Source organism: Dromiciops gliroides, chromosome 4 (assembly GCF_019393635.1).
Source record: "Dromiciops gliroides isolate mDroGli1 chromosome 4, mDroGli1.pri, whole genome shotgun sequence".
NCBI classification, from domain to species: Eukaryota; Metazoa; Chordata; class Mammalia; order Microbiotheria; family Microbiotheriidae; genus Dromiciops; species Dromiciops gliroides.
This window is the reverse complement of record NC_057864.1, coordinates 25629345-25644871: the sequence shown is the minus strand read 5'-3', so window position 1 is coordinate 25644871 and position 15527 is coordinate 25629345. Positions and strand designations below refer to the sequence as shown.

The 15527-nt window shown below is 54.4% G+C and overlaps 1 protein-coding gene across 5 annotated transcripts in view; it reads right to left on the bottom strand.

Moving 5' to 3' along the window:
• Positions 1 to 15527, bottom strand: part of LRP8 (LDL receptor related protein 8) — a 130355-nt gene that overhangs the window by 31351 nt on the left and 83477 nt on the right. For 2 of the 5 annotated variants that reach the window (XM_044002473.1, XM_044002474.1), the window contains exons 4-8: positions 12199 to 12327; positions 9321 to 9689; positions 6365 to 6487; positions 5425 to 5547; positions 167 to 286 (exon numbers count right to left, since the gene is read on the bottom strand). In XM_044002473.1, the coding sequence (XP_043858408.1) occupies positions 167 to 286; positions 5425 to 5547; positions 6365 to 6487; positions 9321 to 9689; positions 12199 to 12327 (864 nt within the window). Of the gene's footprint in view, positions 1 to 166; positions 287 to 1973; positions 2013 to 5424; positions 5548 to 6364; positions 6488 to 9320; positions 9690 to 12198; positions 12328 to 15527 lie in introns of all 5 variants that reach the window. The other 3 variants (XM_044002476.1, XM_044002477.1, XM_044002475.1) reach the window with 2 other exon arrangements.

Genomic DNA, 15527 nt, shown 5'->3' with positions numbered 1-15527 from the left:
TTTTAGGAGAAGCTTCCTAGAGAAGGTGTCTGTGGAGTAGAGCTAGGGAATCCATCAGGTAGAGACCCCGAGAGAGATAACTCCACACACTAAGAGCACCAGAGAGGCATCAGACTGGGCTCATGCAGCATAGTGTCCCCATCACATCAGGCCCCTGGGCCCTCACCTCCGCATGTCTTTTTGTCCAGCAGCTCATATCCTGGTGGGCACTCGCAGGCATAACCAATCTTTAGGTCCTTACAGATGTGGGAGCAGCCACCATTGTTGTGGGCACACTCGTTAGCTTCTAGAAGAAGAAAAACAGGTCTGAGGCTCCTGGAGTCAGAGTGGACCCCAGGGTGAGGGGGTGCTGAGGAGGGGGGAGGTGCCCCGGGATCACTGAGAAGGATCCTTGGAGTTCTGCTTCCTTCTAGCGCCATCTCAGCTCTGAGAGAGGGCAAAGCAGGGGGCAGGGGTGGGGTCCAGGCCTCTCCTTCCCGGTCCAACTTTGACTCAGCCTCTCCCTCTCCCTCTCCCTCTCTCTCTCTCTCTGGGGTTCCTGGTGGCCCAGGTACCTGGCCCTTTGCCAATAACTGGAGAACTTCTAAATGCAGTAGGAATCCTGGCTGCACCCTCCCTGGCAGGAAGCTAACCTTCTCTTGAATACCTCAAGTGACAGGGGGTTCACTCCCTGTCATAGCAGCCCTGTCACTTCTGGCCAGCTCTTGTCTTGAGAATGTTCTTCCTGCCATCCAGACTATATGGGGTTCTTTGTAACTTCCCCTCAAAGTGCCTGGTTTTCCTGAAGGATGGGGATAAGAATTCCTCTATACATGTAGAAGATACCACCTCGTCCCTTCAGAGCTAATTCTCCAGGCTAAACAAGCCTCCTAGGGCCTGTTACCATCCTGTCCTGGACACATGCCCTTCTCAACATCTTCCTTGAGACGTGGTGCCCAGAACAGAGCGCTGGGCACAATTGGTGGGGTCTAACCAGTGTGGGAGACAACAGACAACAGAGGATCTTGGATCCTAAGGCAGCTGAAGGGGACCATGGAAAGCCATCTGGCCTAACCCTTCATTTTACAAAGGGGGAAACTGAGGCCTGGGGAGTTGAAGCAATTTGCTTAAAGTCCCACAGGGAGTGACAGAGGCATGATTTGAACCCAAGTCATGTTGCCTCTAGAATCAGGGGTCTTGGGGGCAGTTAGGTGGTGCAGTGGATAAAGCACTAGCCCTGGATTCAGGAGGACCTGAGTTCAAATTTGGCCTCAGACATTTGACACTTACTAACTGTGTGACCCTGGGCAAGTCACTTAACCCTCATTGCCCCGCAAAAAAAAAAAAAAATTTATAAATATAAATATAATCAGGGATCTTTCCACTGTACTATGGTTGACCTTCTGTGATGGCTGTGCCTTGTAATGCAGCTTAGGCATTAGTGTTGGGGGCGGGGTGCTTTTAAGTAGTCATACTATACTGAAAGCTCATACTAGAGCTTGTGGTTGACTAAGACCCCCCCCACCCCCAGATCTTTTTCATTTGACCCACTAGGCAGTAGCCTAGGCATAGACACCCCTTTGTTTGTTGGGACACCTTCCCCTCCCAGGGGCTCTGTCTCAGAAACTTTATCTGCCCAGAGCTAAAAGAGCCCCTGGTGGTATTGTCTGTCTCTTCCTTCCAGACAGGCCCCAGCCCCAGACATGAGTATTTGGTAGAAGGGAGAGGCTGCTCCCTGCATCGGTGGCCCCTCTGCCCTGTGCCCGCTGAAGCGTCAGCGCAGCTGCCCCAAGCAGAGGGTTGGCACCATTCCCCAACCCACCCCGGGGCAGCCCCCAAAGCAGCTTCAGGCGCCTCTGGGATCCCCAGCTCACACGCACACAGCAGAGGTCCCCAGCGATGCAAAGGCTGCTGTGCTCAAGACCCCGTCCCCCCTCCAGAATCATGCACAGCTGCAGTGCCCCAAGCCATGCAGAGGAGTGAGTCCCCTTTACCCCTGGGCTGCCTCTTCCTTCCCCGGGCCGCTGTCGTAACTGAAATGACAATAATGACGATGACGATGACAATGATGATGGTGGTGGTGACATCTCCTCCCGTCTCTGTCACCCACAGGCTTACAAAACACTTTCTGCATAACAGCCCGCGAAGGAGGCAGCCTGACTCCATTGTTCCCATTTTACAGATGGGGAAAACTGATGGCTGACCCGGGGTCCCGCAGAGAGCAAAGGGCAGAGTCAGAATTCGAATAAAAGGTCTTTTCATCTGAAGACCTGCACTCACACAACCCCCTGCACTGTGAAGCCACCTGGGGGTCTGGCTGCCTGGAAGCCCCACCTCATTCAGGAGCCAGGTCTCCAAGGCCTTCCTGCACCCCGAGACAGGAGGGTGTCATCAGGGGGAGGAGGATGCCCAAGGGCCAGGCAGGAGCCACACCAAGGCCCCAGAACAGTGATTTATGTCCAAAATGTCTATCGGCATCTTTCACGTTTAGACCCCTTTCCCCAGTCCTGAGCTCTAGGGAACAATGTCGAGGCTCCAGGGCCCAGCGATCTTTGTTTCCCGTCGCTCACCGGCATCTTTCCTTCACTGCTCGTGATTATTTGGGTGTCTCCAAACTCCCTGAGGGGGAGCAGAACTGGCTCGTCTGGGACCCTGGGAGGACTTTGGTGAGTGGGGGAGGGAGGCTCATCTGCACATCCAGGGCTGCTCTTTCCAAGCCTTGGCCAAACGTATCAGAGCAGGCAGTGACCCCAGTAGAGTGACGCCTACACATGCACACAAATATCTCAGGAAATCATGGGACCTGGATGTCATTAGCGGGGCTGGCAGCTTCCAGATCATGAGGTTTTGAGTTGGAATGAACCTCTGGGATCTAGCCTGGCCCTTACATCTTTGAGCTAAGGAATCCCGATGGCCTGAGAGTTGAAATGACTTGTCCAAGGTCACCCAGAGGCCTAAGGGGAGGGGTAAGGCAAAAGGGGTTCTTTGGGTCACCCCGGGGGCTCCGGAGAGGAAGTGCCTCCACGACCCCCCAAGAAGCCATCCCAAAGGGAAGTCAGGCAAGGAAGCAGGTCAGGGGTCCTAGAAGTCCTCAGCAAGAACCCCAAACTTGACACTGCATCACAACACTTTTCTCAACACATATGTACCATGCTCATACAAACACACACCCATGCACACTTCACTTGGGTAAGTCATGCAAGAGAGACAGGGAGGAAGAAAGGAGCTTTAATTGGTTAATGTGCCCTGGCTGATTTCTGTTCCTCCCTGGGCTATGGTGAGGGGGAGGGAAGGGGTGCCAAAGGTGGGCAGAGGGGTCTGTTCCCCTTTTCTGGAAGGTTCTGCCATGTCCTGGAGGGGTCACTCAATGGGACAGGGCCCCCGTCAGAGCTGAAGGGGACTCAGCTGGCTCACCCTGGGCCTGGTAGGAGCCAACACCTCCCTGACCTGGGGTCCCCGGTAAGGGGAAAGTCACTATCCAGCCCCACTCTGAGACCCCATCCCATGCTTAGGAAGGGTTTGTAGACATCAGTTGTGAAACTGCTGCTTTGTAACTTCCCTCCATCACGTCCTGCCTTCTGGGGCTGAGTAGTTACACCCGACAGCCCCTCAGGTACTTTGGGACAGCCATCACGTTCCCCCCTAGGGACTAAGCACCCCTAATTTCTCTAACCCCTCAAAGAGCACAATCCCCATCCTGCTCGCCATCCTGGGCATCCCATTTTGGGCATATCCCTAAGTCCTTCATAAAGGAAGGAGGTGCTAAGCACCCCAGGCATCACAGAAGGGGTTACCTATCACATTGGGCTGTTAAGGGACCAGGCCTCTATTTTTTAAAAAAAAATTTTTGTGGGGCAATGAGGGTTTAGTGACTTGCCCAAGGTCATACAGCTAGTAAGTGTCAAGTGTCTGAGGCCGGATTTGAACTCAGGTCCTCCCGAATCCAAGGCCAGTGCTTTTATCCAATGCGCCACCTAGCTACCCCAGACCAGGCCTCTATTGAAAGAAGAGCCCAAGACTACACCAGCTCTTCTGTTTACTCTATCATGTTAAGCTTGATTCATGCTACCCTTGTGGTCAAGTAGGACCCTCAGGCCTTTTCCCTACAAAAAGCTTGCTAGCTACACCTCTGTCAAGCTGTGCTTGCATAGTTGGTCCTCTGAACCCAAGGGCAGAACTTTATATTGATCCCCAAAGAGTATTACTGTGTTAGACTGAGGTCAGATGACTGTGACTCCCCCTCCCCAAATGGGCAGGTCTGAGGGAAGGGATGGTGGAGTGTTTTCCTTCTCCCGGACAACAGAGTCTTTGCCCAATCAATGGGACTTATGGGAATAATGTCGGGCAGGGGATGCAGGTTTAGAGATGAGCCCACCTTTAGGGCCACAGCACTCAAGACCCATCCCTGGGGCAGTCAGGGATATGGGCATGGAGTAAACCATTCGAACCCAGTCCCAGAATCTGAGGGTTCCCATATTCCTCTCCATCCCCAGCCGACCTTTCTGGGAGCTTGGCTTGGCAAGGTAGGCATCGAGCCCCAACTGGCTAAGGCACCTGCCTCTCCACCCCCCAGTCCAATGCTCCCCACCCTTTCTTCGACTATTTGAGCCTCCTGCTGACCCCTCTCCCTGCTGACCTCCAGTAGATGTGACCTTCAACTCTGGCTCCGTTCTTCACATTTCATAGGCCCATGGGCCTCCACTTGGAAGAGACCTCAGAGGCCAACCCCCTCATTTTAAAGAAGGGGAAACCGAGGCCCAGAGAGGTCCATAGGGTTCTAGGTCTTGATTCATTTTACAGTAGAGGTCTGGGTTCTCACCTACTACTTGCTCCTTGCCAATCTTATTGATACAAATTGCACTAATGACTTCTCACTGATTCTGAGCCAAAAAGGACACTGGGGACACCAGGCCAAGCTAGGTGTGAAGCAAGGCTTCCCCTCCCCTTTACAGCATCTCCTACAAGTGACCACTCAGCTGCTGCTTGCATACATTCAGTGACAGGGACCTCACCATCTACCAGGAAGATGCTTCTTCTGCCATCTGAGAAGCCCAGAAAAGACTTGTTCCTTGGTTTATGATTTTCTTTCTTGATGTGGAGGTAGGGTTAAGACCCTGGCTACATCAGCAGCACAGGAGAAGCAAGAGAGAGAGAGAGTGAGAAAGAGAGCGTCCCAGAGAGCCCAGCATTGGCGTGTGGCAAGTGAGGGTGCAGACAGAGAGAGGCCGAAGAAAACAAACACAGGCTGTCAGAGCTGGAAAGGACCTGAGGTCAGAGAACCCGTTCCCCATTGTTTTAAAGGCAGAGAGACCAGAGAGGTTAGGTGACCTGCCCAAGGTCACACAGTGAATTAGTGGGGAGAGAAGGGCAGAGCAGGAAGAAGAGGAGGGGGCGGGGAGAGTGGGAATCCCCCGCCATGGCCGGTGCCAGCACAGGGGGCCGTACCACATTCTTTCATTGGCTCATCAGACCGGTCACGACAATCTCCGCGACCATCACACACTTTGCTGCTGTCCACGCACTCTCCACTCTTACAATGAAACTTGCTGGGACTTTCGCATGTGGATTCTGTCGGGTCGGACAAGAGAGCAGTCTGTTAGGCTGGTGGGGGACGGGGCGGAGCCAGGCCCAGGGGGCCTCCCGGTATGGAGGAGCCACCAAGACAGTGGGTGAGAAGATCGGGGGGATTAGAGAAGGGCTGGGCCTCCCACCAGCCTCTAGAACAGAAAAGAAGGGTTGGGAAGCCCCCTCACCCACTCAGGGCTTCTGGGCTCGACTCCTCACCAACACCCCGACAAGCAGTCAAGCAGCCACGCTCTGCATCCTTCCAGGGACAAGGAAGTTAGCCCCCTCAAAGGCAAACCACTCCTCTGAGACAGCTAGAATGGTGAGTGAGGTCTCCGTCCCTTCCTTCCACATCCTGCCAGTGGGATTTAGGACGACTTACAGGCATTGGGGGTGAAAGGGGAGACCCGGTATGTAGCAGTGAGTGGGTGGAACAGGGAATGGATCCTAGGAGATCCAGGCCACTTTAGGGTCGGGCCCTGCTCAGAGGCAGGGCCCAGATGGATCCCACAGTACCTGTAGGATCCAGAGTCTGTCTGGTTCTGACCCACCCTCTCCCCAGGCCCTCCCCAGGGGCCCATGGGATTGGGCAAAAGTGTAAATTATGGGCATCAGCACCAAAGGAGCCCTGCTCCAAGGGCAGGGAGACCCCTACATTTAGGCCTGGGCCCAGCCCCAGGGAGCTCTTAGCCTCCCAGCAGGCCCCAGGGCCAGCACCCAGTCCAGAGGCCCAGACTCCCTGGACTCCTCCACTGGAGATATGACCATCCAGTGCAAGCTCAGAAGATGTCCCCATGGTCCCAGCTGGCCCAGGACATACCCTGCAGGCAGCCAGCCTCATCGCTGCCATCTGGGCAATCCCGCTCGTGGTTACAGCGCTTGGTCCCGTGGACACAGGAGCCGTCTGCACACTGGAATTCCTCAGCACGGCAGGACACCACGGCTTCAGAGAAAGGAGAGAGGAGACACACGGGAAGGGTCACAGCGAGGAAAACACCTGCCTACTCAGTAGGGGGATTGTTCCCACTTAGCAGGAAGAGAAAGATCAGAAAACTTGTGGGGTGTGACCTGGTGCTCTGGGACCCCCCTGCCTTGGACAGTGATGGGGGAGGAGTGACTGAGGCTCCCCCAGATGCCCTCGCTCCCTTCCGGGCAGGCCATCCCCCCGGGACCCCTCTCATTGTGAGAGAGGACGACCAGCCTCATGGCCTCCTACGACTTCCCTCCGGGGCTTCTGCTCTCCTAGGCCAAGCAGGGCAGAGGCCCTTGGCCTTCACCGGCCTCCTCTTTGTGGACTTCTATTACACAGACTTGGTAATTCCCACAACAGAATGGCAGAGCTGGAGTTGGGCTTCGAGATCAGCTGGCCGGAATGACCCTGGGTAAGTCCCTGCACCTCAGCTGGATGATCCAAACTATGATCTTGGGTCTGTGACCCGAGGGGGTGGGGCCGGATGACCCTCCCTTGAAAGCCCCTAAACCTGAAGCTAATCCCTCTTCCTCTTCTGAGTCTCACCCAAATCTTCCTTAATCTGGGCTAAGCAGGCCTGGCTCCTTTAATTAAATCTATGGATGGCACCATCCCCAGACACCTCACCATCCTGATTGCCCTTCTTTGGACCCTCTCCAGCTGAGCCACATCCTGCTTAAGTGGAACACAAACCTCCGGCTGGGGCCTGGCCAGGGCAGGGGGCAGAGGGACGCTCGCCTCCCTGTCCATGGGCACTGGGGACAGGGAGACGCCACCGAGGCAGGGATGGCAGCGCCGTGTGGCCAAGGGCCAGGGCCATGCCCATGCCTCGGTGATTAACTGGGGATACGGGATGGGCTTGGAAACTGCCTCGGTTGGACTAGACGATGCTCTAAATTCTGCATTCCCCACCAAACCCCCAAACAGAGGTGAGATGATCGCCCCTTCTCAAGTTGTCCCCACCCATTGCTAGGACCCCTCCTTCAAATTCATCTCACTCTCTCCCTTGTATCACTGACTATCTGTGGTGGCAACATCTCCTAGGGAAGGGCCGGAGACTCAGAGCAGCCTTCTCCTGTTGCAAAGGAGCAAACAGAGGGGCCTGTAGGGAAGATGATTTGCCATGGGGCAGCTGGGTGGCACAGTGGATAGATACAGTGCTGGGCCTGGAGACAGGAGGACCTGAGTTTGAATCTGGCCTCAGACGCTTACTACCTGTGTGACTCTGTAAGTCACTTCACCCTGTTTGCCTCAGTTTTCCCATCTGTAAAATGGGCTGGAGAAGGAAATGGCAAATCACTCCAGTATTTCTGCCAAGAAAACCCCAAATGGGGTCAGCAAGAGTCAGACACGACTGAAATGACTCAACAGCAACAACATGAGGGTTGTAACAGCAGAATGGGGTTTCCCCCACAAATCCAGAGCTCTTGGCCCCTAATTACAATGTCAGCTCCATAAGAGCAAGGTCTGTGTTGTGCCATTTCTGGGCTCCCAGGCTTTGCATGTGGGCACTGATATTTTTGGTCACTCAAAAGTGCCTCCCCTTCTATTTTGAGGTTTTGCATCACTGCTCTGATTTTTTCTCTTGTAACAGGATTAATGCAGAAATAGGATTAATGTTATTATGTGTATATATATATGTGTGTATATATATATGTATATGTATAGAGATATATAGATATAACCTATATCAGATTACCTGCTGTCTATGGGAGGGGGGAGGGAGGGGAGGGAGGGAGAAAAATCTGAAATTGTAAAGCATGTATAAACAAAAGTTGAGAACTATCTTTACATGTAACGGAAAAAATAAAATACCTTATACATTAAAAAAAAAAGTGCCTCCCCTCTTCTCAGAGTGCACCCATATCAGAGATGGCGGAGCCCTGGCTGGGGACAGCCCTGGGCAGGGTTCCTCTTGGGCATAGCGGGGGTGTGCTCAGTGTCCCCTGCCCATCCTGGCAGCCCTTGGGCACTAGCTAACATAGGTCCTGGTCAGGGAGCCCTGGATTTGAAGTCCCGAGGCCAGAGTGCCAGGCCTAGCCCAACACTCACTGGCTGTGTGAAAGTAGGCAAGTCCTTTCCTCTCCCTGAGACTTACTCATGGGGGCCCTAGACAGTGGGAGGGAAGCCCAGGAGAGGGGACAAGGGTCTGGTGGGGATGGGAGGGGGCAGGGTGGAGGGGAAGGTGACGAGTTCTGTGCTAGGGCAGGTTGAGTTTGAGATGCCCAAGGAACATGGCCATCTGGGATGATGCTTTTGGCATTTAATGGGCTGGGCACAGCAGAGCCTGCCCTGACTCCCTCCTGAGAGGGGCGTTGTAAGGTGGTGAGAATAATAATGACAACTAGCATTTATATAGCGCCTTAAAATTTGTAAAACACTTTATCAACATTATCTCATTTAAGGGAAAGGCTTTTTGTAAACCCTCAAGTGTTCTGCAAACATCTCTGATAATCTTATGGCTGGAGAGCAAAGAAAAAGGTCAACCCGGATGGGCTGCAATCTGCATTCATGTAGGGGATGCCCACAAGGGTAAGGGAGGTGGAAAGGAAGCAGGCCCAGGGTGGCCTGGGGTCCCTCCTGACCAGGGGATCTTCCCAGGATTTCTCTGTTTAATTCCCATCATGGCTCCCCTTTGCCGGGGATGTTTCATCTCTTCCCGCAGTCTGCCTGTCATCCTTCCATTACCCTGCCCTGTTAGAACTGGAGGGACCCTCAGAGACCACCAGCTTCACCCGCCTCACTCTCCCCTGGGCTCCTGGAGCCCAGAGAGGGGGAGCAGAGCTGCCCTTCCCCCAGCACGCACCACAGCTGGCCTCATCGGACTTGTCCTTGCAGTCCGCGTCCCCATCACACTTCCAGGTCAGGTGGATACATTCACCACTGCCGCAGGGGTACTCGCTGGCGCTGCAGGTGGCCGGGGCCGCTGTGCCCGCCTGGCGCCCGCATCGCTCAGGCACCTCATCTGACCGGTCCTCACAGTCGGCCTGGCCGTCGCAGAGCCAGCGCTCGGGGATGCAGGCGCTGCTATTGCAGCGGAACTCCTGAGGACCGCAGGCCTGGGCTGGGCATCCCCGCTCATCGCTGCCATCCCCACAGTCATCATCCCCGTCACACACAAAAACCGTGGCGATACATGTCCGGTTACTGCACTGGAACTCGCTGGGGGAGCAGACTTAGGGGGAGAGAAAAGATGCACACACGTGAGTCGGGAACACACTAGGGCCGCTCCGTCACACCCATTTCCTCATGTGTAAAAGGCGAGGGGTGGACAAGGCACTCTCTGAATCCCTGAATCTGAAACTATGGCTCTAGGATCTTTTTCAGCCTGATATCCCAGAAGTCCCCTCCAGCTCAAGTCAACAAGTATTTATTAAGTACCTACTATGTTAAGCACAAGGGATATCAGACATCAAACAATCCCTGCTGTCAAAGAGCTGTTTAATGAGGGAGGCAAACATGCCAGACTATCCCCTAACACATCCAGTACTCTCCCACCTCTACACCTTTGCTCATGCTGTTCCCTATGCCTGGAGCCCCTTCCCTTGCCTTCTAAAATCCTAGTCATCCATCAAGGGCAAGCTCAAGTGTCCCTCCACCTTCTCAGCCTTCCTGGGCCCCCACAGCCAACCAGGGTCCCTCCACTGTCTTTCTTGTATGTGCCATAGTTAACATTGGTCCCCATTTCATCCCCTTACCCGACTCGATCTCTCTGAGTACAGGGGTTATACCAGAATCATCTTTCTATCTCCTCTAGTGGCCAGCCTAGGACCTCCCCTGTCCCCTGCCTTGAAGGTAGGGACTGGAGAGTTTTGGGGGTTTTTGTCTCTGTATCTTCATCACCTAGCATAATGCCTGGCATACAGTAAGCACTTACTAGATGCTTGCTGCCTTGCCTCCCTTGGTACCCAGCAAATCAACATTCCAAAGTTTCTCTAGGAGAGTCCCAGATTTTCTAGGAAGGGGTGGAGGCCTTCGTCCGGTCACATCTCCTTGGGGGTATAGGACCTGTCTGATTCCTTTTCCTCTGCTGTCTCTAGTCACTGAATTAGCCCCAGGGACTTTTTTTGGCGACATTCCCACCCCAGCATCCAGCCTCAGGCTTAGACGGTTCAGGCGGTCCGGCTTCCTGGGATCAAGGGGCAGAAGGATTTGCCACCTGGAGCCCAGACTGGCCTCTTGGTAACTCTGCTGCCCCCTCCTCACCTCCCAGCGCTGGAGCCACACAGAACAAAGTTAATCCTTCTGGCTTGTGGTGGCCCTTCAGATATCTGAGAACAGCTAAGACTCCCTGGCTCCAGCCTTAACACCCGCCCTCCCTTCAGCCCACCCTCTTACGACACCAACATCTTTGCTAAAACGTGGTGCCCAGAAGGGAACCCAGTTTTAGAGTCAACATGACAAAAGCTCCCATCTCTCTGACATGTAATGACTCACAAAGAACTCTCCTCACATCTCTCCACTTCACAGATGGGGAAACTGGGGCAGCTAGGTGACGCAGTGGATAGAGCACAGGCCCTGGAGTCAGGAGGACCTGAGTTCAAATCCGGCCTCAGACAGTTAACACTTACTAGCTGTGTGACCCTGGGCAAGTCACTTAACCCCAATTGCCTTACCAAAAAGAAAAAAAACAGATGGGGAAACTGAGTCTCAGAAAGGCTGCATGACTTCTCTAATGTCATGAAGCTAGTAAGTGGCAGAGCTGAGATTTGAACCAGGGCTTGTTTTAAGGAAAAACTTCCTAAGAACTGTATGAGGCAACATGCTAGAGTCAAAGGACCTGGGTTCGAATCTTGCCTCAGCTATTCAATCCCAGAACAACTTGAGGCTCATCAATTCTCCTCCCTGGGCTTCAGTTTCCTCCTTCACAAAATGATGGGGTTGGCCCAGATGATGTCTGAGGCTCCTTCTGAGCCCATGACCCCTCACCCCCACCCCGGGCCCCAGTTTCATTGGCTGTAAAAGAAAGCTGTCACACTAGATGGCCTCTCAGCCTCTTCCCAATTGGTCCCATCACTGTTCAGAAAAGAAGATAATCCCGAGTTTCAGGGCCTGCTGTCCATCCCGCTCCATCTGTTCCCATGCTCTCAGCTCTGCCTCCTGCAGCGGTCAGGCCAGCCTCAGAGCAACCCAGCTCCACGGCCTCAGACCTTGGTGCCAGCTGGGCCTGCTCCTGCCTGCCGGCCTTCAGGGCCCAGCTCTGGTGTCCCAGCCCCCAGAGCCTTCCTAGGCTTCAGCCCAATCCCCAGAGCCAACACCCCACAGAGCCCTTAAGGCAACCCAGGCTGCCAGTCACTGAAAGGGAGGAGGAGAGGAATCCTCTCCAGGCTGCCCCCCTGTCCCTGACCGGCCAAGCAGGCAAGTGGCTGTTGTCTGAGGGCTTTCTGGGAAGGCCGTGCATGCGCGCGCGCGCGTGTGTGTGTGTGTGTGTGTGTGTGTGTGTGTGTGCGAGGGCGCATAGAGTGTGTGATGTGTGGCGTGGGACTGTGCATAATGTGGGTGTGGTGTGGGTACAGTCTGTTCATTCTCCACCCCCTTTGTCCAGCCGCTGTCAGGCCCCAGAACTCCGCCTCTCACTGACCCATGACCTCGGACAGACTCCACCACCACCTCCCTGGAGCTCAGTTCCCCGCCCTGTAGAAGGTGCTGGGAGCTCTGCCCTCCCGGTTCCCGGGGCTCCCTACCTGTGGTGCAGCCGGCCTCATCGGTGCCCGTCTCACAATCCTTCTCTCCGTCACAGCGCCAGGAGGAGGGAATGCACTTGTGGCTCGAGGGGCCGCAGCTCAGCTTCTCGGCGGGGCACACCTGTTTGGCTGCAGGGGTAGGGAGACACACAACCACATGCCACAGTCAGAGGCGCCCTGGGCACGTCTGTCAGAAACTCTAGGGAGCCCAACAACGAGAAGTGTGGGGCTTCCTCCGTCTTGGCCCTGGGGAGGCCCCGGGGAGGCCATTTCCCATCAGATCATAACTCTCAGAGGAACTGCAAAAGACAGCAGGGCCAACCCTCCCCATTTCAGAGATGAAGAAACTGAGACCCAGGGAGATCAAGTGAATTGCCCAGTCACACAGGTAGTAACAGTCACAAGTGAGATTCAGACCCAAGTACTCTGGCTCCAGAGCAGGGGCTCTTCCCACACTGTACCACAACGGGCCTCAGTTTACTTATCTGTAAAGTAAAAGGAACTGGGTTTGCAAAGTGGCCTGAGCATTAGGCTAGGAAATAAGAGGCCTGACTTCAAGCCGCAAATGAGCTGTGTGACCTTGGGCAAGTCACAAACCCTTGTCTGAGCCTCTTCCTCCTCTGTCAGAGGAGGAGACGGAGAAGGTGCCCCCAAGGTCTCTGGTTGCATAGCCCAGGGGAGGGTCTGTGACCTCCCACCCATCAGAACATCCACTGTAGCCTCCCCAGGTCTCCTGGAGGCACCCACTCCCTCCCCAATTCAAGCCATCCCCTCCCTCCTCTCTGAGGGTCTTGGACCTGCTCATCCTTCAAGGCTCAGCTCAACTCAGAGACTGTGGATAGTGGCTACACGGAACACTGGACTTGCAGTCAGGAAGATTTGGGTTCAAATCCCATCCCAGGTACTCACTATCTGTATGATCTCAGAGTTCATGGGGACCACAGGTCAGGAGATCATGGATTTGGAGCTGAAAGGGACCTTTTAGACCAACTCCCTCATTTTAAAGAAAAGGAAGCTGAGGCACAGAAAGGTTCTATGACTTGCCCAAGGGTTTGAGTGTTGAGTCCAGTCTAGCACCTGCACATATACAACACTCTGGAGAAGAGGTCGTCCGGTGATGGGGAGCCACCTCCTGTGGAGAAATTCTCTTTGACATTCAAAGGCCCCCCATCAATTCTGCCTTCCCTCAACTCTCCCCAGCCCGCCGCTCCTTGTTCTGCCTTCTGGGGCAAGCCTGATCCCTTCTTCACATAGCGACCCTTCACAGACCTGGGGAGGAGTAAAGTGATGGAAGGAGAGGAGGAGAAAGCAGCCCCAGAACTCAGGAGAGAACAGGAGGTCCCCACCCCCTAGGCTGGACACACTCAGTCCCACTAGGGGGCTGAGACCCAGAGACCAGGACTGGCTGCCATTGGGATTGACCTCCCGCCCAGGAGACCGTCCCCCGCCTTCTTTTTTTTTTTTTTTTTTTTTTTTTGCGGGGCAATGGGGGTTAAGTGACTTGCCCAGGGTCACACAGCTAGTAAGTGTCAAATGTCTGAGGCCGGATTTGAACTCAGGTACTCCTGAATCCAGGGCCGGTGCTTTATCCACTGCGCCACCTAGCTGCCCCCTTCCGCCTTCTTAATAAACCCGTCACCCTGCAGAGGATCCAGCCAATTTTCTGACAAAGCTAAATCAGACCATGAGACCGGCTTTAACTTCCCAGAGGCCCCCAGAGGCTCCCCTTGCACAGGGTGGAGCCCGTAGGGAGGCTCTAGGGCCTTCAGGACCCTCTGCCAGGGGGAGCGGGTGCCTTTCAAGGTGGGCAGCTTCATTCATTTTATTTGTGGCTAGCCCGGTGCCTGGCACATAGTAGGTACTTGATGATACTTGTTGATCAATAACCTACCTACCCCCCCCACACAGAATACACAGGACCTCCCAGCTGAGTGCAGGACCCTCTTGACTGAACAAGAGTCCCCTCTCCAACAGGTGGTCATCCAACCAGGAGACCTCTAGTTGATGGGGAACTCACTACCTCAATCCACTTTGGCCCAGCTTTCAGTGATGGGAGGCATTTTCTGACACCGGGCTTAGAGCTGCTTCTTCCCCTAGATCCCAGTACTCCTAGTTCTGCCTTGTGGGGCCAATCAGAACCAATCTAACCCCTCTTTGATGGGCCAGCCCATCACACACATCTACACCTTCCACACAACATCCCCCAAACAACCATCATGACTAGCATTTCTATAGCATGGTGTAGGGCAATTGGGGTTAAGTGAATTGCCCAGGGTCACACGGCTTATAAGTATCTGAGGTTTCCTGTCTCCAGACTGGAATCTGGGATCTTGGGATGTGGCTTTTTTGTGTTTTGGGGGGGGCGGGCAATGAGGGTTAAGTGACTTGCCCAGGGTCACACAGCTAGTAAGTATCAAGTGTCTGAGGCCACATTTGAACTCAGGTCTTCCTAAGTCCAGGGCCAGTGCTTTATCCACTGTGCCACCTAGCTGCCCCCAAGGGATCTTGTTTTTTAAAAAAACATTTTGCTATAACTGCTCTCCTTTATGATCATCGACATGCATGTATTGGGCACTTACTGTGTACCAGGCCCTGTGCTAAGCACTGAGAGCATTTACAAACATGATTTTGAGAAGGGGTCTGCCCCTAGTCTTCACCAAACTGCCACCCGTGGCTCTGGGAATTCTCACCTTTCACTTCCTACTAGGAGATTCCTTTATCTTGGGAGGAGACGGATACTCCCCAAGGCTGTCTAGCTGGGGAGTCTGAGACCCAAGGCGGGACAGTGACTTGCCCAAGCTAGTCAGGGTCAGAGTGAAGATCTGAACCCAGGTCCTGTGCCCCTCTCAGTCAATCTGGGGCTCCTGAAGCTGAGAGGCTGCTAGCAACAGGCCCCCTGCCCCCCTCCCCAGGAGGATTAGCATAGTTATAATCATCCCCGAGGCAATCAGGGGCCCCGGGAGCAATCAGGAGTTGGCAATTCAAGGTTAATCCTCAGAATGCCCTCAGAGAGCCGCTCCCACACAAAGGTCCCCAATCATCTCTGGAGCACTTTGGGGGGGGGTTTGCAAAGTCCTTTCTGTGCTGCCCTCATCCTTCCTGATCCTAGTCTTCCAAGGGCTTCAAGGCCCTCCAGAATGTCCTTCCCAGACCCTGTTCTGAGCCACCCCCTCACCCCGGCCCCAGGCTGTCCTGACCATACCTGCCCTCACCTGACTTTGTATGTGGCCTCTCACTCACGGGCTCCAGCTTACCTCTAGATCCTGCCCCACTGGAGACCCTTCTCCTCCCCATCTTCCCTCCTCAGGATTCCCTGCCCCCCCCCAATT